General features: G+C 38.7%; 1 protein-coding gene across 2 annotated transcripts in view; it reads left to right on the top strand.

The window, feature by feature from the left end:
• LOC105256805 (nuclear hormone receptor FTZ-F1) overlaps positions 1–27,271 on the top strand; it is a 106,620-nt gene that overhangs the window by 51,936 nt on the left and 27,413 nt on the right. The window contains exon 2 of one of the 2 annotated variants that reach the window (XM_025412429.1): positions 23,642–24,196. In XM_025412429.1, the coding sequence (XP_025268214.1) occupies positions 23,642–24,196 (555 nt within the window). Of the gene's footprint in view, positions 1–21,073; positions 24,197–27,271 lie in introns of those variants that run through there. The other variant, XM_025412428.1, reaches the window with a different exon arrangement.

Genomic DNA, 27,271 nt, shown 5'->3' with positions numbered 1-27,271 from the left:
GGCGGGAGGGGGAGGAAGGGAGGAGGGTGAACCTGCATACAGATATATCGACGACGCGATGCGACATCGGCGGTGTTGCGGCCAAATGAAAAGAGCGAGGAGGAACAGGAGGAGGGGCAGGAGGAGATGAGAGAAGCGCGACTTCCCGCTGATCGCGGGGGGGGGGGGACGGAACGGGCGGCGCAGGGTAGCTGCGGAAGGGAGGGAGGGGGTGGGAGGGAGGCAGCGGAGTGCGGTCAAGTGTACTGGGTAACTGGGTCAATGAGAAAACTAAGAGAACGACGCTGTATCGCGAGGACGCATGCGCGCCGCTACCGCCAGGGTCTCCGTCTGTCCGCATCCCCCCTCCTCCCCCTCGTCGACGTACCCCAGCCTCCCCCGAAAGTTTTCCTCACCCTCCCCTCCCCGCCCCGCCCCGCCGACCCCTCGATATTTATCCCCCGTGTGAAATAATTTAAATTCTACTATCGAAATCATTCATTTCCTTTGATCGCGAAAGGGGGGGGGGAGGCGTGGGATTTTAAAATGGAAATACCAAAATATCTTCTTGTACATGGGGATGTGAGGAAAAGGGATACCTCGGGGAGGAATTTCTCACGTGGAAAGTTGGCGGTAGAACAGCACGCATTTGTTACAGCGAGTGTTAGTGCGAACTTTTTTCTGCTCCGAGCATTTTTCTCTTCGAGTTCTTAGACGACGAGATGTTACTCGGGTATTGCTTTTTAAATAACGCATGTTTGCGATATGAAACATTTATTTTTTCGTTTACATATAATTTCACGCATTTGCGATAAGAGTGATTTTTTTGGATGATAAATTTTGCTTTTTAGATAATTATTTATTAATGGAGAATGTATGCTATCTTATCTTTTTTATTTTTCCCCGAAGTCTATTGCGTCTTTGAATTTTTATATCTCTTTCTTTCCCCTTTTATACACGCACCCACACATTTTCTTCGTGCATTCTATTTTATTCCTCTTTTAAATTGCACTTTCTCACATTTGATTATTTACAAGTTAATCCAATTGTCCGGAGTTTGCAACTTTTTTTTCTTCGACAATTATCGTTCTTATTATTCATTTTCCCTTCAAATGAATATCTCTGGATTGGGAGAATATCATTCTTTAATTCTTTGTCTATTCTGTATGTGTGTGCACCCAAAAAAAGGACATTCTTGTTTTGAAAATTTAGTTTTAAAATGGAAATCTTGAAATGAGATAATATTGCGTTAATTAAAGAAAAATATAATTGCTTACTTGAATGAAGCCATTTTATATAGTTCAATTAAGAAAAATATATTCTTCTGAATTAAGATTTAATTTTCTCGAATGGAAAAGAAACAATGTTAGATGGAAAATAACATTTTTAAATCAAAGATAATAATTTTCTTAAAGTAGAATTAAATAATTTTTTATTCTTGAGATGACAATTACAATATTGAAATAAGACTGTAATGTTATTTTAAAATTTAAAATTTAAAATTATTAAATTAATAAATTATTAAATTAATAAATTATTAAATTAATAAATTATTAAATTATTAAATTATTAAAATTATTAAATTCTTCTAAGAAGATTATAAATTGTTGCGTATGTACGAAAGAATGAACGCGTTAGTTTAAGTATATAAGTTTTGATTTGACTCTTATTTTTTTTCTGCGTGTGCATACCAATGACACTAGACGTCAAACGTGACAGACGCGAATTTTGGGCGGCTTGGACTTTGTAGTGGGACGCGCGAATGTTGCACGAATTCTGGGTGACCTCAATTACTGGCATGAGACATTGAGCATGTCGATTGTCGATATCATTGACCGCGTTACCAAAATGGAAATTGACAAAATTGTAAAATTACAGAAGCGTGATTTCGTCATACATCTGATAAAGAAGATAAGATGCTTGTATTTCTTTTTATTATCGCGTGTATTGCGTAAGCGGCCGATGCACAAAAAAATTGGCCAGAAAAATTATCTCCGTCTCTTTTTAATTCAATCGCAACGCCAAATTACATAATTTAGATCTCTTATAGTAATAATACCGAGCGCATCGATATCACGAGGATGAGATATCTATTGTTGCAACAAGTGCGCGAATAATGTGCATATTTGCTGCCACATAATGCTGCAATCCCGCCAGTTCGTTTTTGCAGACGTTATCGTTAAAACTGTCACGCATATTGCGATAAAGCCGACTCGCGCTTGTAGACAACATTAACAGTCATTGAATTTGCTTTATCGCCTGCCCCGATATTTGCATCGTTTGTATCGCCGTTCTTAAAAATATTTCGATGTCGTCGAATAACTCTGCGTCGTCTCTCCTCCGATAGAGAACATAACAACCCTCTTTCATCGCGCGATTCCAAGATGTCGCTCGAAATAAAACGCAGCATCACACGATGTCTACGCACGCGCCAATCTCGTCTATATAAATGACATTTCGCATACACAGACGCGTGCATGTGCACGAGGGACCCACACTGGCGTCGACAGTACAAGGTGGTCCAAGTGCATCGGGTAAATAGGTCAAGCGAATTAATTCATGCTGGCTGGCAAGTCGCGTCTCTCACAACATAGAAAAAAAACAAGTGTCGAATCAAAACTTATATACTTAAACTAACGTGTTCATTATTTCGTATATACGCAACAATTTATAATCTTCTTAGAAGAATTTAATAATTTTAAATTTCTACAATATTATAGTGTTATTTTAATATTGTAATTGTCACCTCAAGAATATATAATTATTTAATTTTGCTTTAAGAAAATTATAATCTTTGATTTAAAAATGTTATTTTCTATCTAACATTGTTTCTTTTTCATTCAGAAAATTAAATCTTAAATCAGAAGAATATATTTTTCTCGATTGAACTATATAAAATAACTTCATTCAAGTAATTATTCGAGTAATTCTATTTTTTTTTAATTATCGCGTATATTTTTTAATTATAATTTTTTTATAATCTCATCAAGATGTTCAAGATGTTCCATGTTAAAAGTAAATATATTTTCAAAACAAGAATGTCCTTTTTTTTCTGTGTACGTATAACAAAACGATATGCAATTTTAATACAAAGAACAACATAAGAAAGAAAGAGAGGGGAAAGAGAAAAGGATGATGCAATTCGTGAAAAACGCATCCCAAACGCGAAAATTGCGGATACATCGATCGAGTGCACTTCGTTTAAAAAAAAAACACTTTAGTCAACTTTTACAATTTTGATGAGTAAATTGCATTTCGCAATCTGGCAATTTTATGTTCGGAAAAATCTTGTTCTCTTGCTCCCTTGACATCTCTCCGAAATAATATTTAAATTTGTAATTCGAATAAAAAATTACTGAAAAAAATTCCTATATGTTTTTTATCCATTCCTATATGTTTTTTATCCATTTTTTTCATATGGAAAAAAATTCTAAACCGCGCAGTGGCTCTTGTGCCAATTTTGATTTAATTTAATTTTTATTTATTTATTTATTTGAGTCAAATTCCGAATTATTAATTTTAAAAATTCTAAAAATTTAAAAGTCATTAAAAAAATACAATGGAAACATAATATTTTGAGTAGAACTTTCAAGCTTTTTTTATGAAAGTTAACATTTTCCAGTAGAGATTTATTTATACATTACGTGCTATCATAACTTCGCTCATATTTATTATCGATGTCTCTGAAAACGTCTTCCGGTAAGAATACGCTAGAAACTTACACGTGTGATTGCCTTATCTTGCAAAACAAACATTGCATTCACAATGTTGCACGGTTGTGATACAAGCGCCAAACGTATTTACTTCCACCGTGAATGACAAAATCGATGTCGTAATAATCTATTAACATAGCGCCGTGGGGAAATGATGACCCGGACTTTCGTTTTATGCATTATAATTAGCATGGTAATTTACGTAGTCGGCGCATACATCATGAATAAGGAATAAGAGTTATGCGAATACAAAGTAGCGTATTCAAAGTGTATCGTTTTGGTAGAGGACAAAGGTGCGCTCGCAGAATATTCATAAAGTTTAAAGAAACAGTGTATATTATGCACTATTCAAACGTCAGATGTGTGCCATGTTATTATTGACATAATTATTTGACACATTTAAAGAATCTTTACGTTAAATAAACAGAACGAGAATCTTTATATGATTCCAATGTGTGAAATAATGAGCTTATTATTTTCTCATCTTCAATTTTTTTAACATCGAGATTTATATTTTTGTAATATATAATATATTATATTTTATGTACAATGATTTGCTGAGGATTTAAGGCTCATTATTCCACATGAATAATAATCGTAATGGTTTATAAGAGATTTTCACGTCGTATGCAACACAGGTGGAATGCACGATCGCAACTTGGCAAACGAAAATTCAATTGTATCGCAGGAGTAACTCTGTCACAGGTTGTATCGATGTTACCTTAGTTTGTACACCTGAGTGCTGAGATAAACTACTCGATTTGTGTGCTCGCACGAAACCGCTTTCGACACTTTTATACAGAGTGTTCTCAAATTTCGAGCAATATTCCACCTTAGAAACAATATAATTGCTTATCGAAATTAAACATCTTTTTCAAAATCAAATATTTTTAAGAATTAGCTAATTTTTATTTATATTCCTAAAAGAAATTAAATCTTTTATTAGCCAAAAAATGCCAAACATTATCTCTTTCCCAAAAAAAGCTTATCTCGAGAGCTTTTCAAAACACTATAATATTTTTTCATTGAATAAAAAAATATGTAATTGTTAATTGCAAATTACATATTTTTTCCTCGAAACAATTGTGTATTTTCTTTACACCAATTGATTCCTCTTATTATTTAGTACATAAAAGTACTAAGGTAAGATAATCGAAAAATGAATATTTTATTAAATATTTTATGTAAATTAATATGTAAAATTAAGAGATTATTTCAAGCCTCACAACTATTATAGTGTTTTGAAAATCTCTCGAGGTAAACTACAATAGCTTTTTTTGGGGAAGAGATTACCCCGACACCCTATATAAAATGATGACAGAAAATTTTCAGCATTTCCCTTGCATTTATCGAAGATGTTTCTATCTGGAAAAAATACACTAAAATATACTACAATCGGAAAATAGTTTATTATACGCTTATCTCAACTTTGCCGACAACTTTCACAAGAGCACCCCGTAGCGAGGTCTGTCGCCGAGACACGCAGGGGCGTGCCACCTCAGGGTACGTGGAATGTGTATAGATCTCGACGAGCACGTGGGTACGCGGTCAGAATTACGCTCAGCGGGTATACACATAAATACACGCACACATGTGCATGCATAGAAAGAGAAGAGAGAGAGAGAGAGAGAGAGAGAGACGCGTAGCGTTGGCGTCGACGGCACGCATGCGGATCTACTGGTAACATTGGTGCCAACCAGAAATCAGGTCAGGTCGTATCAAACTGACCTACATACCGTTATCATCTGTATTATCGCCTTTGATAAAGTGTGTATTAACCGCACGATTATGCTGGCGAAAGATCCATAAAAGACGGCTCCATCCCTTCTTTCCTCTCTTCCTGGAGCCTCGAAATTGCGTGTTTGCGGCATGTTGAATCGTCGCAATTTTTTACCGCGTAATCTTCCGCGTGATCGTTCTTGAAGGATTTAATCGCAGGATAGGAATCGATTTTCTACTCTTGTCTCTCTTTTATTTTTATTTATCTCTCTCTCTGTTTCTTTCCACTTTTCTGTCACTTTTCCTCGATTTTCACTGCTCGTCTCAGCTTCTCGTCCTACGAAAGTATCCATTGATTTACTCCTTTTAGTTATCCTTCACGCCCGCCTTTCGTTGCGACGACCGATATAGTAATAATAATTCAGGGTAAAAACGTCTTGCGCCTCTCTCTCTCTCTCTCTCTCTCTCTCTCTCTCTCTCTCTCTCTCTCTCTCTCTCTCGCTCTCTCTCGCTCTTTTTCTCTTCCAACGCTGCGCTAAAAATAACGGGCAACAAATGACGCGGCTGACCTCGTCTTGGACACCGTCCTTCCTCGACGCTCCGAACTCTTCAACTTGATCTAGTTGCATGTCCGCCCTCGCAAATCTTCGAGCAAGATTGCGTATGCCAGAAACACATGATCCTCAATATTTAATACGGCGAATATTTTTGCAAAAACGTACGAAGAAACTAAATGAGAGATAATTGTAAACTGTAAGCTAAATTTTGAAAAGTTTTTCTTTAATGAGGGAAAGAGAGATAGTGTTAATTCGATATTTTAATTCGCGGTTTGACGTTTAATGAAATAATCTCAGATATCTATTCTTAGAAGTAAATAACAGCTCTTTGTTTAAAATATGGATGGGATTTTACATTAAATTCATGATATTTTCTCATATAATCTATACGATTTGCTCCTTTTAAAAATAATAAACTACATTAAGAGGATATTTTTACGAAAATGTATTTGTAGATTTATTTCTTTGTTCTAACAAGAATAAATTTTATATGCAAGAAATCTCAGATCTGCTATACTTTCTAAGAAATAATAGTGTGGTAGGAAAAATAATTAAAAATACTTTAATTAATAAAATTAATAAATAATTTTTTAACTTTTCCGTTAATAAGAATTTAATATATTCACTCTTATGCAGTAAAAGAGAACATTTTTACCATATGACAGATATCATGCACCTATGACATGTCACATTTATGTGACAGCTTTGATAGCTTGCTGCGCATCGCGTTTTGACGTCAATACTCTACTTCATCTTTATGCTACTGGTATTATTGTCAGTATACTACAATAATATGCCCCGCTAGCATGTAGTATCACAGATTAATTAACCACGGAAAAATGGGAAGACAAAATTTTAAAAATTAAAAAATTTCGATAGGTAAAATTATCTGGATATTTTTAATATTTAAAAATTACCTTTATATTTAAAAGATTTAACATTATTATGTATATAATCATTATCTTATATATGTATGATCACTATCTTATCTTTATTTCGTCAATAAATTATGATTTTTTCATGCGCGGACATTTTTTATAAGCGCATTTAATCGATACGAAATGCGTTGCGATTTTTCATCGATTCAAATTCGAATAAGGAATTTGATTTTCACGCAAAAAAACATTGTATTCGCAAGTAAGATGGGAAATGGCGAAATTGACTAACTAAGAAATCAAATTACATTGAACGTTGTGATTTTAGTTAGAGATACCCTTGACCCGGAAATGATCGCGGGGGAAGCAATTTATACCCCAGCGATCCAAAATAGGGCAGACATTTTCGTCGTTCCGTCTGACCTCGTCGAAATTGTCGATAAATCTCGCTATCTCTCTCTAGTTAATTCTCCCTTTACATTATACATGTCTCTTAATTTATAAAAATATGTAACTAAAATAATCATCAGTGATTAGAAAAAATGGAATAAAGCGACTAAGTTTTAAATAGACCGAATATATATTTATATAAAATTAATCTTCATCAGATAACATGTTTATCGTATATTTTGCGATACTCTAATCTAACATCTGGATTATTCAGATCGCCAATATGTATATAAAAAAAATTAATTACTTGGACAATTTTATGCAATTCTCTTCAGAAAGCGTAAGGTTTAAAATTGAAATAATCTTTTTAAATATTTTTTTATTCTATACCACACGTAGAATTTATTATTTTGATAAAAGAGGAGGGGTTTTATTTGTATTATCGCTCTTTATATCAATATATATACAGGGTGATTCATATAAAGTGACCGATGTGAATATTAGCTAAAGTTGAAGAGCTATGAAAAAATTTTTATACCAAAAGATGTTTGACACAGAGGGGGATACATCGTATGATATAAATGATATTTTTATGGATGAAGGCATTAAGGAGATTTCAAGATCAACTTAATTTTTTTAAATGGAACCCCCTATTTTTTATTACGTATTCTTATAGCTTATCTCGAGAGCTTTCCAAAATACTATAATAAAGTATTTCTTCATCGAGTATTTTTCGAGTTATGAGGCTTGAAATAATTTCTTAATTTTACATAAACCATAAAATATCTAGCAAAATATTCATTTTTTTATTATCTTCTTATATACTTTTATATACAAAATAATGAGAGGAATCAATTGGTGTAAAGAAAAAAACATAGTTGTTTAAAAAAAAAATATGTAATTTGCAATTAACAATTCCATATTTTTTCTTAAAAACAACTGTATGTTTTCTTTACACCAATTGATTCCTCTCATTATTTTGTACATAAAAGTATTAAGGTAAGATAATCGAAAAATGAATATTTTACTAGACATTTTTTGGTTTATGTAAAATTAAGAAATTATTTCAGTCTCACAACTCGAAAAATACTTAATGAAGAAATATTTTATTATAGTATTTTGGAAAGCTCTCGAGATAAACTACGAGATAAGAATACGTAATATAAAATAGAGGGTTTTATTTAAAAAAATTAAGTTGATCTTGAAATCTCCTTAATGCCTTTATCTATAAAAATATCGTTTATACCATACGATGTCCCCCTCTGTGTGAAATATCTTTTGATATAAAAATTTTTTCATAGCTCTTCAACTTTAGCTAATATTCACATCGGTCACTTTATATGAATCACCCTGTATATATATATATATATATATATATATATATATTTATTATACTATTTTTATACAAAGTGAGGACAAAGAAATTGATTGGACACGATGACCTAGATGTGTTCTTCGAGGGTTAATAGAGATTTGGAAAATGGGGTGGGAAATCTACCCCCGCACGCACGTTTTTTCTCGCTGGCGTCGCGAGAAACGATTTGTAGACTGATAAAGAAAAGCGAGAGGGGAACGAGATTTGTGGCGGCGTGTTCTCGAGCGAAAGTGCAAGCGGGAATGTAATCTGCGAGAAGAGGAGAGAGTGAAAGAAAGAGGGAGAGAGTTGCGGCTTACCTCACTCTCGGTTTACTTGGAGCCAAGTCGAGTCGAGAGCGAACGTCGAGTCTCTCACGTCTTCGTAACCGCTCGACGTAACAGCTGTAACTAGTACCATTGCCAACGAAAGTCACCGCCGCGGAAAGTAAAAGCGGACGAGCTACTTTTCGCACGCGCGATTGTCCCGAGAGAGAAAGAGGATAGAATCACGATGGTGACGTGCAAAGACCGGTTGGCGAACGAGAGCGAAAGACTTTCTTCGTCCATTCATCGTTTGAACCGGCTCGAGAAATTGCTATATCCGTCACGCTGTCTAAGAGGGAGATACACATAAATATATTCGGTTCGGAAAATTCCTGACTACGATTCGCTACTCATCCGCTCGCTTTCGATTAATTTATAATAAGGCATCGATGTATTCTAATTAATTCTAATATTATTATGCAATAGTATTATGTATTAATATATGACGGTGCCATATTCAAATCTGTGTCAACTTTGAACTTTTAATGAAATCTTTTTTTCTCTGTTTTTAATAAATAATAATAAATTAAACATTTTTTTCATGCAGGGAAATTATATTTTTGTTTATATAAGAAAAAAATATGATATGAAATTTACATTAATTTTTAAAAATATATAAAAATCTGAAGCACATTTTTTGTGCAATCTTTATTTTTCTACAAAAATAATAATATCACGAAACTGAGGATATATCAATTGAGAAGAAAAAAATTATATGTTATATAATTTAATTATTTTATATTTTATATTTTAATATAATTGTGTAGAGTCTAGATGTATTTTTTTTAGATAGTCAATCTTTAATTATGCCATCACGTCACGAAGTCTGATTAAATGAGATGCATCTTTAGTCTCGATGAATGCAAGTCTTAAAATTACTTTTAACGCGTTAATTTCGACTGAAAGTAGTTTATATCGATTACAGATGACGGGTTACCTAAATCGTGACTCAAACAATTTATAGCGCAATGCAAGACACTGACGGAGATTAGCACGTGCGATGTAATTAGCGACGCCGGCGACGTCATCTCGCAAAATCATCAAGTACGGCGGGGATGGACTCGTTTGGCACGTGTCGTTCCGGTTTTACATATCGCGAGTAATCGGCTTTGTTTTGTTCCGAATCATGCATTTTAAAACTGATCACACATTTCGACATAGATTAATGTAAAGCTTAAAGATTAGCAGAAAAATTAAGGAAATAAGCTGCTTACTATTATGATGAAAAAAATATGATAAGCTTCACAAATATGTGTTAGGAAGTTTAAAACTTTATAAACTCACGTTTGTCAACGCAATTTTTTTCTGCATTTATAAAAAAAAGATGATTGCAGTATAAAAATAAAAATAGAAAATATAATTTTAAAAGTTTAAACAATAAGAAATTTTAATTTTTAAAAATATATGTTATAATTTTCACAAAATTATATTAAAATACTTAAATAATCAAGTAAAATATATTGCACTTTTTTAAATACAATATTTTTAATAAATCATGTATGAAAGAATTAGATTTTTCCGCACATGTTTTTTTTTTCGATTACTACAATTTTTGATATTGTTATTTTTACGGAAAAAAAATATTTAATATAATAATTTTTTTTAATAGTCTTCTTTTTCATCTTTTACGAAAAAAGATATCAATATTAAATTATTTCTTTTATCTCTTATATCAATAATTAAATTTGCTTTTTCATTGATTCTTTCATCCCGGGACATTCGCATTCGATATGCTGCCCCTCGCAAAGAATGTTATTCGCGCTGAAATTACAGTCCTCGCGCGAATACATAAAGTTCTTTACGTGAGTACGTATGTACTCTATTACGCGTCCAGCTCATCTTGCTCCATTCGGCTCGGCCGGAATTATTTCTGAGGGAAATTACCGGTCATTACGATCGCCGATCATTATTATCGGTCTTATCTTTCGCAGTCGCGTCGAGTCTCTCGTGTATCCGATTCTCTTTTCAACCTTGAGAATCATCCCGTCCGAGCTCCTCCCGTAGGTGGACACTGAAACGAGTTTCTATTCGAAATATCCTCCCCTTTTTCGCAGCGACTATCGGACTATCGTAATCGTACCAAATAATTTTTCGGTCAAGGTCAAGATTATCCTCGACTTTCTTTAATCGCGACCGTCGAGAAAAAAAAAAGAACAGGTCTATAAGGCATGCAATAAGTTCTCGTTGTAATTGCCGGATATCAGACGTATCGCGTGCACGTAAGTTACGCCGAAATTACGCGAATCAAATGCACACTTTGCTTAAACGTTGATACATACGTTTAAGACGTCAAAACTAGAAATTAAATATTCAAACTTTCTCAGAAGAATGTCTAATAATTCTAAGCTGCTCAGTGACTTCAAAACGTGTTATTATATTTATTTTTGAACATTTAATATTGTAAAAAATATTTAAAAAGTTATACTTTGTAAAATAATTTCAAAATAATATTAATACTTAAATATTGAATTAATTCGAGGGGAAAAGGTATAGGTATCGACTCGAATTTCAAAGAGAAAATAAGTTCATGTTAACACGTGACAGCGTAGTTTTTGTTTCTTCTCTTTTAGACCGCTCGTTTGCTCCACAGGGGACAAGTTTGTATCCATTTTATTCGATATGCCCAAGTCTTTTCATTTCTAAGAGCTCCCACAGCTGCGTTTTTGTCTCCAAATTCATAGGATATCACATGAAGAATACAGCTGTAAAGAAGCTACTTTCACAATAGCAAAAACAATTAGCACGCACCCTAACACACAGATTTCCACTTTACTGTCGTCGGTACAATGCAATATAATACCATGCAATATAATGTCAGAATCTTAGAAATGTTTATGCTTTTACTTTACAACTAAAAAGCCATAAAATACTAAAATGCCCCTAAATGATATAATAACAACCACCAAAAAAATACTACAAAGAAAAATAAGATTGCCGAAAAAACATATTGTATCAAGAAAGTTGCATCTCAACTTTCTAAGAATGATTGGCACACAATTAAAAAAATAGAAAATTTTATAAATATTGATTTATTTTTAACTCATATGCCTTCCTTTCTTCATTTAAAATATTGGGGCATCACTCTGTTTAATTTTAGAATAGGATGACTTAATTTTAAGCTGAACACACCTCTTTACATATGCATATAAAATTGTCATATTAAAATAGCGATCGTATTTCTAATTTTGGATGACTATTTCAATCTCGGATTTTTCATAATTTTATATTATTTACGAAAAATTAATTTTTATATGCTGTCTCTTCTTGATCGTACTAAGTGGAAATAATTGTGATTCTCTTTTTATGTCGTTTTTTTCTTTTCTGTAGATATCTTTTCGAAAGAATAAGGTTGGAAAATGAGAGAATTTTTAGATAGAAAAATAGAAAGGAATAACTTTTGGAAATTCTTCGTAATTAATAAAAATAGGGAAACTCTGTTTAATTAAAAATATTTATTGATGTTGCAATATTAAATATATTACTATTATTTAATATTATTTTTATAGGGAAATAATGAAAAAAATTTCTCTTTGCTTATATTCAATTTTTTGTTATTAATAATATATAGTTAATTATTATTTAAAGATTAAGAGAAAAAAATAATTATTAACTCTTTATTAATTTGATGATAGACATAAAATTAAATGATCTTTTAAAGACTATCGTTAGAAGAAGCAATTTAGAAAAAAAATGGGTGCTAATAGAACTTACATTCTTTTGACAATAAGTTTCAAAACATTTAGAGAAATAAGATAACAAAAAAAAATTGAGAATAGAGTCGGTACAATTCTTTCTATACAGATGAAAAGGTTTAAAAACATCTTGGAGAAATTGGGATATTTCAAAAATGTTTAGCTTTTCTTTCGACTGTCGTAATTTATAATCATTTTGTCTGCTATTTTTTTGTGGTAATCATGATTTACAGGCTATTTCGAATTTGTACCAAGAAAAAAATAGATAAAAATAGAAGAGACTCGTTTAACATATGTGGAGAAATATTCTCTACATTTTTCAATGTCTATTATTTTTACAAGAATACACGTGAAGAATATATATTATTAAATCAAAATGGAAACTCGAAAAATTTTTTCCAAGTATATTTAACAATAAAAGAATCAAATAAACGCAAAGTTTGCTGTGTTAAAACTTTCAAGTTAAATTATTATTATAAAAAAATTCTACGTATTTTTCTCCAAATCATTAGTAATGAAAAATCATGAAATAAATAATTATATATATATTTTGTATAGACATTATTTTTTTTCATTCATATTCGAATTAGCCTAATAGGCAATAAATGCCTTTACATTTCAACAACTCGTAATCGAAAGTCTCATCGATAGTTTGATATTTTCACGTAGAAGGAATCAGTTATACGAGATGAAACGAAAAACTGCACGCGGATGAAAGGAATGGCGATAGAGTTTTCTTCATACATTCATGTTTCTCTCTCTCTTCCCTCGACTAACCGTAATGTAATTACATATTCGCGCAAATAGCGCACGCGCAGTTTGCGATATTCTTCTGCAACCGCACGATCTGCCGATGCAACGCTTAGATACATCACGAGCACGTAGTCTCTCGCGGTACCCCATGTGGGTAAATGTGTCAAGGACGTGCGAACTAGCCTGCAAAACGGCGATTCGCGTTTCATGGATGAAAATCCCACCGTCTCTCCTCCCTCCCCCCCCTCTCTCTTTCTATAGCTCTCTCTCTCTCTCTCGCTCTCGCTCTCTCTCTCTCTCTCGCTCTCTCTCTCTCTCTCTCTCTCTCTCTCTCTCTCTCTCTCTCTCTCTCTCTCTCTCTCTCTCTCTCTCTCTCTCTCCCTCTCTCTCTCGCTCCCGTCTTTTCCGAAGGCGAGATGAAGAGAGCGGCGATTTTTGCGAAATGTTTCTCGCAAGAAACAGACACGTATCGGATCGAATTTGGGAAAATGGGTCACGCTTGTTCGAGCTTTTTTCGGAAGCGCGGAAACTACCGAATCGATTTCATTCATCGAGCACTTGAATAATTTGACGGAGCACGAAATTTAAATCGCTGCGTATAAATATTTAATTATTGTCGGATCGGTGGAAAAGTGTCATTTTTACTTGAAACATGTGACAAATGTGGGTTAAACAAATATAGGTCTGGGCCATTTGATTGCACGAATAGCACGCGAAGCGTCGGTAAATAATTGGCAGCACGAATATATATATATATTAAAAAAAAAAACCAATTTTGTCACGTTAACATTTATTATCTCGCGGATCTCGGTATTATATTGGATCGAGATGGTGTCTTTAAACGCGCTTATTTCGCTAATGCGGATTTTCGTAAGCGATATACAAAGAAATCTCTGCCCCGCCCCCTCTTCTCTCCTCCGCTCCATCAATGCGACAGAAATATGCATTGCGATAATACGACGTGTAACAGCACACACAATCGGTTAGATTTTACTTTTAGTTTCGAAAATGAGATTGCGAGGTGGGGGTAGGCCTTGGCACACTTTACACACCGAGACGCTGTTGGTGGCGAGCGCGAGCGATTAAGAGAGAGAGAGAAAGAGAAAGAGAGAGAGAGAGAGACATCAGTACGCACTCGTATAATCCTCGCGACGAATATTACAAGCTATGATCCAAACCTGTAAGCGTAATCGCATCGCGGTATTCGAGAGAAACGAGCTCTCTCTTATCGGAATCGTCCTTCCTTCGTTTCATATGACGCATATTATATTATATTATATTATATCTATGCATCTCACAGTCATAGGCTCGACTTTATTATTTTCTCGCATCTCGATAGTCTCTAATTCAAAGTACAGTGCGCGTCAACGATCCTGTTCTAGGCGGGGCAAGGGGAGCGTGGAAGAACCGGCCAATGGGCGGGCAGCGCGGCGGTAGCTGATTGGCCGGTCGCACGCTCCCCTCGCCCCGCCTAGGACGGGATCGTTGACGTGCACTGTACATTTATTTGACGAGGAAATATTTCGTTTCGGGAAAAGCGCCCCCCGATTGAATATTTGTCGCAAAAATTGAATTATTGATTCGTTGATATTTCACCCTCGGAAAAAGGAGCAGCATCGGCGTATTTTTCCAATATGCCGATGAGCGCTTAGACATATTACGCGATGTTTTCCATGACCTAAATTATATCAATTCAGAACAAGTCCAAAGTTCTTTGAGTTTCTGAATCTGGTTTACTTCTTTTTTTTCCCTTTATCTTTTACCATGCATTTTGCAGTCGGTTCAACCACGATTTACATTGTCTCGTATAAGAAATTATTTCAACGCCCTGCTTCGAAATGGTGTAACTCGACGTGTTTCCTCGTTTAGAAGGCGCCATTCGAATCTATCAAACGATATCGGACTTATTCAATTATCATTATTGTATCCGCAACTTTTCCCGGTGAAAAATAAATGGCGTATCTTTCTATTCGATAGATAACGCGCTCTCTTCCACGAGATCTAGATTATCTATTTACACGCGATAAACGCCAATTTTTCTCATTTTCTCCAAGAAGAGGGAGCGATGAGAACACCGACGTTTCATTTGACGCTATAACTAGGTCAAGATCGTCGGGGCAAATTGGAACATATTATTCGACGGGAGGAATTTCAAACTTTCATTACAATTTTCAAGGTCCGCGTTATGGTCTCCAAGCATCCTCGCGAGAGCTATTCCAGCGCGACAATAATCGCTCCCAATAATCGACGTCGCCGCGAATTCGCTCGCCCACGCGGGAGGACGTTTAAAGGATCACCGCGATGCTAATTGACCCAGAAATAGCGTAATGCCGATAATGGTCGCATAATTTCAAGCTATACGGGTAAAGGACTGCTGCTCCAACGGAGCCTCGCCGCGACTTGTCATCGTGTTTTATCATCATCCATAGCGTCCACCGTCGTGGAACGAAGGTTCGCGTCGACACAAGCGGAGAGTGACAATGCAAATAGAAAAAGAGGAGAACGCATCATCGCGACGACGACGTACATAGGCTCTCTCGCACCGACGACACTCATTTCACTCATGCGCCGGTCTCGTCTATAATTATTTTCCTTTCTACGCTATTAGCTATTTGCGATAACGAGCCGACGAGTCGAGACTCGCTAACGCATTCGTTGCATCGACCAAGAAGCCTCCACGTGCGAGCTGGCTCCGCTGGCGTTAAACGATATTATCATTAATTGGAGCGTGCAATTGGACCGCGTTACGCAACACGGTAATGACGAGTGTACGACACTCTGTGTGCAAATCGACGAAACTTGTCTGCACTGAGAAAATTCGTTTGATTGTTATCAACAAGATATGTGTATGATTGAAGGCATTTTGGTTAAATCAAGTAAGAATTTCTAGTTATCATGATAAGACTCGATTTTTTATAACTAGAACGTTTAAGATTTTTGTATAAGGATTTTTGTTCAGTAAAGCGATAATAAAAATTCTAGGGCCAATACGAGCTAATTAAACTAAGGTCTAAATAAAATAAAAATAAATATTAATAAGTTCGTTTAATGATTGTTTAATTAAACGAATTTAATAATATTTATTTTATTATACGAATTTAATAATACGAGTTTGCGTCGCTCTCTGAGACTATGCACAATCACTGAAGAAGGCTCGAACTGAGTCCGAAACGTTTGATGTCAATAAAGAAGAAAGATCGTTTTCATGGATAATTTTTTTTAAAACACGTCTTACAATTGCGTTGGCCTCTTACTATATTTTATTTTAATAATATTTGTTTTTATTTTATTTAGACCTTAGTAATTAGCTCGTATTATTCGCCCTAGAATTTTTATTATTGCTTTGCAACACACGAGCAGTATTATTATTGTTTGATTTGGTTAGTATTTTCTGGTTGAATCTATAAAATTTCTTGTTGCATTAACTTCTTTACTTAACTCGTATTCAATATTTGCTATGAAATGTATATAAAGAACTAGTATTAACATTAAATCCAAAGTATATTTTTTTTCTCTTACGAGCAGTAGTGCCAGAAAGAGGAGGACGCTAGCTCTCTGCTTGTGTGTGTTTGAGCTGCATCCTCTTCTTGCATCACTGTTTATCAGTTTGATTTCTAACAAACTGAACTTAAAATAATTTATTCAATAATATGAATTGAATTTATCCAATAATATAATCTTGTTGCAATTCAAAATATTAAATAGACTTTTGAGATTAGATGGAAAAAATTTTAGACGACTTGGTGCTGCATAGAAAAAAAACAAGTGTCAAATCAAAACTTATATACTTAAACTAACACGTTCATTGTTTCGTATATACGCAACAATTTATAATCTTCTTTGAAGAATTTAATAATTTTAAATTTCCACAATATTATAGTCTTATTTTAATATTGTAATTGTCACCTCAAGAATATATAATTATTTAATTCTACTTTAAGAAAATTATAATCTTTGATTTAAAAATGTTATTTTCTATTTAACATTGTTTCTTTTCCTAATTCAAGAAAATTAAATCTTAAATCAGAAGAATATATTTTTCTCGATTGAACTATATAAAATGGCTTCATTCGAGTAAGCAATTATTCGAGCAATTATAGTTTTCTTTAATTAACGCGATATAATCTCATTTCAAGATTTCCATGTTAAAACTAAATATATTTCCAAAAGAAGAACGTCCTTTTTTTCTGTGTGGGAAGTTTAGTATTATTAACCAGAAAATTTGGTAAATTTAACAGGAAGAGATTAATCAGATTCATCTGGTAATTCCTACAAGAATTCTGGTTCGTCCATTTTCCAACAGACATACTGCTCGAATCTACCAGAATTCTAATTAATGCAGTCAGATTTTTTTCTCAGTGTGGATAACGCTCGTGTTCCTTTTTTTCCCTCTCCCTCTCTCGTATTTTATCAACTCGAAATTACACCCGATGCCGTAAAACGGATGCAGGCGTTGCGTCACTCGGTGCAATCGTGCGGCGAAAACGCGACACTCGAAAGTGAAACGATTCCCGGCGCGATTCGTGTCGCAATTAAAATTCTCGCGCGAAAGAGCGATGAGGGAAATAACGATGGGGATGATGATGCGGCGTCCGAGATTTTAATAGAGGTGCAAGGGGTGCCGAATGTGCGGAGCCGCCTGTACTCATGTTCGATTTTACAGACTCTGAAAGTTTCTGGGTCGCGGTGAAGCTTTCACTTTCTTTCGTCGCTTCCGTTCTTTCGTGCCGCCGCCGGCCCTTTTCGCTTTCGTTTGACCCTTTTCCACCGCGTTTCTCCGGCAACGCGACAATTCTTATTCCACCTGCGTCGCACACACGCAGGTAATATACGCGCTGACGGGGTCTCTCTTTCCGTAGAACACGCTATCCGGTAGAAAATAATGCGTACGTGCGTGCATTCCGCGTGTATTGGTTCGGATGCGACGCAGGCAGGTACTCACTTCCGATCCGCACCGGTCCGGACAAAGGACCGGGCTGGCTGTTTAGAAGCGCGCCGCACAATGAGAAGCGGAAGTTGGATCGATCGTGTGTATTTTTTCCAGCGGGATTCGAGTCACGGCCCCGCTTCATTCAAATCGCGCAGTTTTTACGGATTTTACGCAGCCTTTCGAGCGTCCTTACATCATGAATGATATCACGAATCGATTGATTCATGATAATTGTGTCACAAGAAAATTCATAGTCGCGTCGACGTAAAATTCAAAGACTCTGGAGCGTTTGATTGTACAATTGGCATCGCCATTAACGTCACTTCGAAGTGAAAAAATTGCCACAACTCGCGATGAGACACGGTATATACGGTGTCCCTTAATAAGTTAATAAAACTAAATTTTTATTTTTTTCTCAAATTTGGAACAAATTAAGGAAATGGAATTAGGTGGATATTTTCTATTAGCAAAAAGGTTATTTATTAATATTTTTTCAGCCTTCCATATTGTTATAGGGGAGTGAAACTAGCAACCCCTATTCAATTTTTTATTAGAACTTTTTAATGGGCCGGAGTATGATCATCTAAAAATATGCTTTAAAAAGTTTGATTTATTCAGAAATTTTTGTATTTCTTTCATTTTTTCATAAAATCAGTAGTTTTCGAGAAAAAAAATAAAATACGTTATCATGCACGATGCTAAATAGCGTAGGTTTCGAATAACGAAAAGTGAAATTTTGAAATAAAATTAAAATAAAATTAAATTAAAATAAATTTTGAAATTTTGAAATAAAATAAAAATAAAATTAAAATTAAAATAAAATTAAAATTAGAGTAAATGTTGGGAAAATTGGAACAAAATTATATATATATAAAATCTAAAATCCTACAAAATAAAAATCTAATTTTTACTCCCATTTTTGGAGGAGTGTAACTCCTGTTTACATGAAAACCCCCCTTAATTTTCGACAAAGAATGACCTAAACTTCGCACTTACTAAGAAACACTCTGTACATTTCGAAACTTGCTATCGACGAATCCGTATCACGCTCGTCGTTTTCTTCGTATTATTGTGCATCCCGACGAGCGCGTAAGTAACAGAAGGGAGAGAGGAGCGGATGCGATGCATTTCGCAAGAACGCGCGAGCCCGCGTTTCTGGAATTAACCATTACGTTTCAACCGCACACGTTGTGTTTCATCCTCCATCCCATATCCCCGCTTTTTAATTTTCCCGAAGCCGCTATGCAAATCTTTATCAAGCTTACGCTACAACACGCTTTCGCGTTGCATTGGTGTCCCGCTTGGAATTATCAACAAAGGCCCGATTCTCTCCGTGTTTATTTTAAGCGCCCATAATTATCACGATAAAGATCACTCTCTATCATCGAGATCGACGTCGAGACAAGGACGTCGATTTTCCCGACTATAATTATTCAAATGTACATAATATTCCTACGCGCTTCCTCGGATGCGCCGGAAAAACGCGTTTTCGTAATTTTTTTTTTTTTTCTAATTTTTTTCGAGACAGACGAAATCCCTCGGGCCGAATTTATTATCGTTGAACGCGCTTGCGACGCGCGTTTCTCAATCTCGAAGCCCTCGGTGCACCCGACGCGATGACAACGTCGATGACAACACGCCTGCGATACTCGACGCGGCGTGCGTCCGTCCGTGTGTGCGTGCGCGAGTGTGCACGTGTGTATGTATGCATGTATCTACGCTCGCCGTTGTACGTTGTACGGCAGGAACGTTCGCTCTCGGTCACTCGTACGAGAAAGAGCGCGCGAGTCGGCGAGTGAATAAATGAGTCGAACAAGGAGGGCAAGGAGGGAAGCGGGGGAGAAGGCGAAAAAGCGTGCGAGAAAGAGAGAAAGTGAGAGTGAGAGAGGGGGGGGACGGCGAGAAAGAGAAAAAGAGGTATCGCGTCTTTTCACACGAGATAGAGTACGCGAGCGAGAAGGCTTAACCGGCGCAAAGAGGGAGGGGGGAGGCGCGAGAAGGACGGAACGTGCGTGGGGGAGGGTAAGGACAGGGTCTGCCTGCGCGAGATGGCGAGAGAGGAACGCGCGCGAGAGAGAGAGAGAGAGGGAGAGGGGGACGCGGAGGGAGGGGGGCGCGTGTGACGAGAGGGAGCGAGAGTCGCGCGGCTGCGTCATGTTCTCAACGAACTGGGTCAGTAGGTCTCCCCACCGCGCGCTTACCGCGTCGCACATCCACCGCCGCGCGTACACGATACACACAGGCGCGGACGCCGCTTGCGCTGCGCTCGCCGGGGAGTGCCAACGGCGTTGCTGTTGACCCAGCCAGCCGCGCGCGCGCGCGCGCGTCTCCCGGTGCCGCGACACTTGCCATTAGCCGCGTCGCGGCTTCTTCTACCTGTGACGCTATCCGCATCGGCTGGTACGTCGTCTGGCGTCGCTATTTTGTTCTCTCTCTCTCTTTCTCTCTTTCTCGCTCGCTCGCTCGCTCTCGTCGGGACCGGGGACTCTGGTCCGCGTCAAGTGCCGAGAGGAAAAAAGGCCTCGGTCCTGCTCGACACATTCGCGGAATGCGTCTTACGTCATTCGCAGGACCGGTCGCTTTCTCGGTTGCCGACTGCGAGAACGCCTCTCCCTCGCCCCCGCCCCCCTCCTCCTCCTGTTTGTTGTACTACTCGTTTTCAAAAGTCGCCTCGTTGCGCGGTATCGTCCGTCGAAGGTTCGACTTCGCGAGCCTAGAGAGAAGCCTCGACGACGACGACGACGACGACGACGCGGTCTCGCATGCTCGCGGACAATACTTCCCCGGCCGACATAGACCTGGTTCGTAAGTAGGTCATCCCCCCCGCCATCGGTCGCGCAACCTCCTTCTCCCCCTCCCTTCCTCCCGCCCTCCTCCCTCTCCACCGGTATCTTCGACCGCGGCAATATACCAGCGGCAATCCCGTCCGCCTCGCTCTCCGCCGCGACCGCGTGCTACTCGACTCTCCCCCCTCCCCCTCCCGCGTCCGCGCGGACCTCTCAGGCGGCACCTCCACTCCGCGTCGGGTACCTGGCCGCGCGCGGTGGCATGCGCTGCTGAATCACTTTCACTTATGCCGTGCGCTGTGTTGGTTATACTCTGTGCGCGCGATCTCTCTCTCTCTCTCTCCCTCCCTCTGTCTCTCTCTTTCTCTTTCTTGCTCGCTCGCTCTCTTTCCCCTCGGTCCCCCGTCCATCTTTCTCTCTCTCTCTCTCTCTCGCGCCTCTCGATGCCCGTCGGTAAAGGGACACGCGCGCCTTCTCTCTATACCCACCGAAACGCCGAAGGAGCCTGACAGTAGTGCGCGCCTCGGCACCGTTCTCTTCGTGCACGGTTTCGCCCAATTTCCCAGTCGTCGGCGTCGTCGTGGCACCGTCGCGAAACGTCGCTCGCTCGTCCGTCCGTCTCTTTTTCTCGGGGAGACGCAGCAACGCGCGCGACCGCGTCGGGCCTCGAGACGGGAGTGCGAAGGAAGGAGCATCGCCAGCATCGTCGAGACACCCTGGGACGCGAGCGTGGATCGTCATCGTCGTCGGTGCTCGCCGTGATACGTCACGTATACCGTGTCCCGTAAAGGCGGCCTCCCCGGCGGTCTCTACCTACCTACCTATCTACCTACCTACCTACCTACCTACCTACCTACCTACCTACCTACCTACCTACCTATCTACCTATCTACCTACCTACCTACCTACCTACCTACCTACCTACCTACCTACCTACTCCATGTACCGACGATAGGGTGACGGAGGAGGGGAGAGCGGGCCCTTCGGGAAGGCAACGAGCCGAGAAGACGACTAGTCGTCCGCAGACACGCCAACTGTCAAGTCGTGCGGTCTCGGGCTCCGATTTGTTGTCGTCATCGTCGTGTGCGCGCATCCGTCTCGCTCGTTTACTATTCGTCGCCTCGCTCGTTTGTGTTGTGCCGGTACAATAGTTGCTCCAAGTGTACCCTCGGGGCACTTGTGGCGCGCCTTTGTACGCGATCGCGTCGAAACGTCACATTGTTGACACCCGTCGATGTGTGTAGATTGTCGCCTTGTCGCGTGTGTCCGTCTGTCAGTTTCGCGGTATTACTGTCAAACGCGAGCTCATCTGCAATAAGGTCTTGGATTACAGTGTGAACGGGAGGAGACGGTACCTTTTGGTGCTTCGGTTGCGAAAGTGTCCGAATGTTTTTCGCGCGCGATCATCGACACTCGTATCGCTATCATGTTTCGGACGTAGCCCCAAGTCTCGACGAGATTCGTATACGTTTGGTGGTGTACGATGATTTTTCTCGATAAATTTGTGTGAGCGAGAGAGAGAGAGAGAGAGAGAGAGAGAGAGAGAGAGAGAGAGAGAGAGAGAGAGAGAAAAAGAGGGTGACTCTAGTGAATCGAGTATTTTTCGTGCCGCGAGAACCTCGAGTGCGTGTCCTTCCTCCTCGTCTCGATTGTGCCCATTTGTTGTCATCGACGTCGTCCTCGTCGTCGTCATCAGCGTCATTGATGGCGACGTTAACGGGTGCGCCAGGTCGCGTCTCGAGAACGTTAATCGACTGACGCTGTCATCCCCATCCCTCTCGCCAGAAATCACCTTGTTGGCGAAACCAAGGGGAACAAAGATACCCCGATGTAATTCGTGACTCGCGCGCGATCCACAGCTCGGTCGAGTGAAAAACCCAAATCCGATAGATCGAAGGGACTCGCATCCGGGTGACGAGGGGAAGCCTCGATTCATATATGCGCCGATCGTACACGTGCACGTCCGTCCGACGTGCTCCTCTCGCGCAAGGGTGATATGTTATTGGAGATGGAGCACTCGAGCCTGATATCCCTGAACATGTCGCCGTTCCACCTGAGCCCGCAGGGCAGTCCTCAGGCTGGCGGGCAGCAGCAGCCCCCGCAGCAACAGCCCCAGCCGCATTACGGCTCGTCGCCCTACGGCAATTGCGCGCAGAGCTCGCCGTCGCCCATGTGCCACCAGCAGCAGCAGCCGCAGACCCAGGCGCAGCAGCAACAAATGTCGGCACATGGCCAGGCCGCGGCGCAATCGCAGGGCGGCGGCATGTCCGGCTTCGAGTCGAGTTTCTACGAGATCCCCGAGGACAATCGGTGCCCCATGTGCGGCCACAAGAACGTGTCCACCTATCAGTTCGGCCTGTATACGTGCGATAACTGTAAGGGTTACTTCAAGCGCAACAGCTCGCCGTGCAACAACAAAAAGATGTACACGTGTCACTTCTCTCCCACGGGGGGCGGCGGCGGCGGGGGCGGGGGCGGGGGTGGAAACGGTAGCGGGAACGGGGCGTCCTCGTCGTTCGAGATTTGCGCCAACAAGAAGGTGTACACATGTCTGTTCCCGCCAACAGGAGCCGGAAGCGGCAACGGCGGCGCATCCTCCGGTCTCGAGGGCAACGGCGGAGGTGGAGGTTACACCGGTAACAGCGGCAACGGCAGCGGGGCGGCCACTGCCGCCGGCGACGCTGGTCCAGGCGCGGCGAACGTCGCGATCGGCGGAGGAGGCGGCGGCGGGGGAGGCGGAGGCGGCGGCGGGCCTGGCGTCGCCGCCGCGGGAAGCGGCAACGTCGCTGCCGGCGCGATTCCTACCGGCGGTACCCTCTGCCATCCCGGACTGGGCCAGGTCGGCGTCGTGACGGGCTCGATACCCTGCCCGTCCGACTTCCCCGACACCAAGGACATCATCATCGAGGAGCTCTGCCCGGTCTGCGGGGACAAGGTGTCCGGCTATCACTACGGTTTACTCACGTGCGAGTCCTGCAAGGGCTTCTTCAAGCGCACCGTCCAGAACAAGAAGGTGTACACCTGCGTCGCCGAGAGGTCCTGCCACATCGACAAGACGCAGCGGAAACGATGTCCCTTCTGCCGTTTCCAGAAGTGCCTCGAGGTTGGCATGAAGCTCGAGGGTGAGTTGCTTTTACAGTAAGATACTAGTAGAGTAGATGTACGGGGAACGAACGAGCAGCGAAAAAATGGGAGAGGCGAGTTTATTTGAAAGTTTCCGAAGAGCGAATGCGAATCGTTGACTTGAACGTGAATCGAATGTTGATGGACGCTTTGTTTGCATTCGCGGTGTCGTAAGCGTCCTCTGATTTAACGAAGCGAAAATTTGCATTCGTTGATCGTTCGTTCGTTCAATAGCTAGTATTCATTTTTCAAGCCTACGTCGGAAATGTAAAGTGATAAAAAAGCGACGATAAATGCTAATAAATAGCTTCGAGTAAATTGGAGAATATAATCTTTCGAGAGCGCGTTGTAAGATTCTGCTATAAAGATTAGAAAAAAGGGAATAAATAAAAAAGAAATAATGTATCTATAGCACTCGGTGTTTTGCATTTTCAATAGTGCCAGTGATAATCATCATTTGACATTATCACAACGTAATTTCCGAGATAATCTTCGAGAAATGTACGGTATAATCAGAATCGGAGAAGCACAATCGGATAAAAAAAATATTACGATTAACGTGTCAAAATTTGCTTGAGATAAAAAGATGTATAACTTTGTCAAAATATTAGAGTTAATTTGAGTAAATAAATAGCGATCGGTAATGATTAATATTAACGTTATAAAAACATTATATGTAGTATATTTTGCATAATATTGCTAGACATCTGGATACAAACAAGTTTGTTAAACTGAATTAATTCATTGAATCGGAGCGAGTACAGATTTAAAATTAATTATATAGCATGTTTCACAAGAAAATTTTTTTATCTGCAGTTAGTGTGATAAAAAAAGTAATGTTTTATCTATGTATATACACAATTTAAGAGTGTTAATAATAGCACAGTGAAATAACGTCACAAGAAAAACGTTTTATTTTTACAATTTTTATTTTTACATAACCTGTGACGTGAAATGATATATTTAGAACAAATGTGTAAATTTGTAATTAATTGTAAAAAATATCTGACGAGATTTTTTTTACGGATAATGTGATAAAAAAGTAATATTTTTTTATGTATGTATATAATCTAAGAATAGCATATGAAATGATTACAAGAATTATGGTTGCAAGAAAAATATTTCATTTCTATAATTTTCACTTTTTTACATAACCCATGATGTGAAATTATATATAATATCTCTCAGAATATAAATTTATAATTAATTACAAAGAACACTTTGAGAATTTTTATGTACGGATAACGCGATCAAAAAAGTAATGTTCCATATCCGTATACACGATTTAAGAATTCTAATCATAATGAAATAATTATGTCGCAGGAAAATACTTCATTTTTATAATTTTCACTTTTTCACATAACTCGTGATGTGAAATTATAATATAATATCTTTCAGAAAAAATATAAATCTATAATTAATTACAAAGAACACTTTGAGAATTCTTATGTACGGATAACGCGATCAAAAAAGTAATGTTTTATATCCGTATACACGATTTAAGAATCCTAATCATAATGAAATAATTACGTCGCAGGAAAATACTTCATTTTTATAATTTTCACTTATTCACATAACTTGTGATGTGAAATTATAATATAATATCTCTCAGAAAAAATATAAATCTATAATTAATTACAAAGAACACTTTGAGAATTTTTATGTACGGATAACGCGATCAAAAAAGTAATGTTTTATATCCGTATACACGATTTAAGAATCCTAATCATAATGAAATAATTACATCGCAGGAAAATACTTCATTTTTATAATTTTCACTTTTTCACATAACTCGTGATGTGAAATTATAATATAATATCTCTCAGAAAAAATATAAATTTATAATTAATTACAAAGAACACTTTGAGAATTTTTATGTACGGATAACGCGATCAAAAAAGTAATGTTTTATATCCGTATACACGATTTAAGAATCCTAATCATAATGAAATAATTACGTCGCAAGGAAAATATTTCATTTCCATAATCATTCATTTTTCACAACCCGTGTGAAAAACCGTATATATTATACATAATATTTTAGAACAGTGTGACATTCCAATAAATAAGTTACGATTATCGTCCGGGTCGCTGTGATAACGTAATACTTAATGTGTATTTTACATATAATTGATAATAAGCTCACATAATAATGCATGCTGATGTTTGGAAAATTTCACTTTAGCGGACGTCATCTCAAAATTCATCCGCGTATTAAATCCGCGTATCAAGCATACCAGACGGTAGATTGAAAGACGCGCAGGTCCTTTTCGACGCGAATAAAAAGCCGCGCTCCATGAATATCCAATTCCGCGTCGCGCGTAATTTATCGACCGCGTCGCGTCATTTTAATAATTTCGCCTTTTACTTTCACCGCGCGAGTCGCGTTTTCCCACCATCACCCGGCGATCCGGTGTGTCATCGGGCGGTTACATCGTGTGTATCAAGAGTCTTACATTATCTCTCGTATATACATCAAGAGAGAGCATCTTCGCACGTGCTGAGCGTACGTCAAAAGTCGTTTACGCAGACGCGTCGACGTCTTTGTCATCGTCATCCTCGTCGACGAATTTAACCCTATTATATACATGTACACGCTCTTACACACATGCGCGATTAACCGAGTCTCACCGATGACGAACGATGGCACGTATCTCTTATAGTCGCGAATCGATCGAGCGCGCCCTCCTCCTCGCGATATTCGAGCCGACGAAGAAGCGGTCGTTACTTCAGACGCTGGACAAACGAAATTACGTCACGGCTCTGGCACTAGTAACACGATTACGTGTCATTATCCACGTGCTTATGCCCGACCTCGTTTAATGACCACGTTAACAATATTTTTTTTTAATTAGTAAGCAGTTGTGTACGCGATACTTGTTACACATGCGAGGAAGCATTCTGCAAAATCTTGCGTCTCGTAATTAAATTAATCAAGTCAGCCAAGCCGCTTGCTGCATAATAATTCGCTCAATCCCAATTATTTTCATTCCAGAAGCGTTGATAGGGAATCGGTCATATCGATAGACAGAAAAAAAGGATATTCTTGTTTCGAAAATATATATTTAGTTTTA

This window comes from Camponotus floridanus, unplaced genomic scaffold (genome assembly GCF_003227725.1).
Source record: "Camponotus floridanus strain SB8 unplaced genomic scaffold, Cflo_v7.5 scaffold50, whole genome shotgun sequence".
Taxonomy (NCBI): domain Eukaryota; kingdom Metazoa; phylum Arthropoda; class Insecta; order Hymenoptera; family Formicidae; genus Camponotus; species Camponotus floridanus.
The sequence above is the reverse complement of the archived record's forward strand: the minus strand, read 5'-3'. Positions and strand labels throughout refer to the sequence as shown.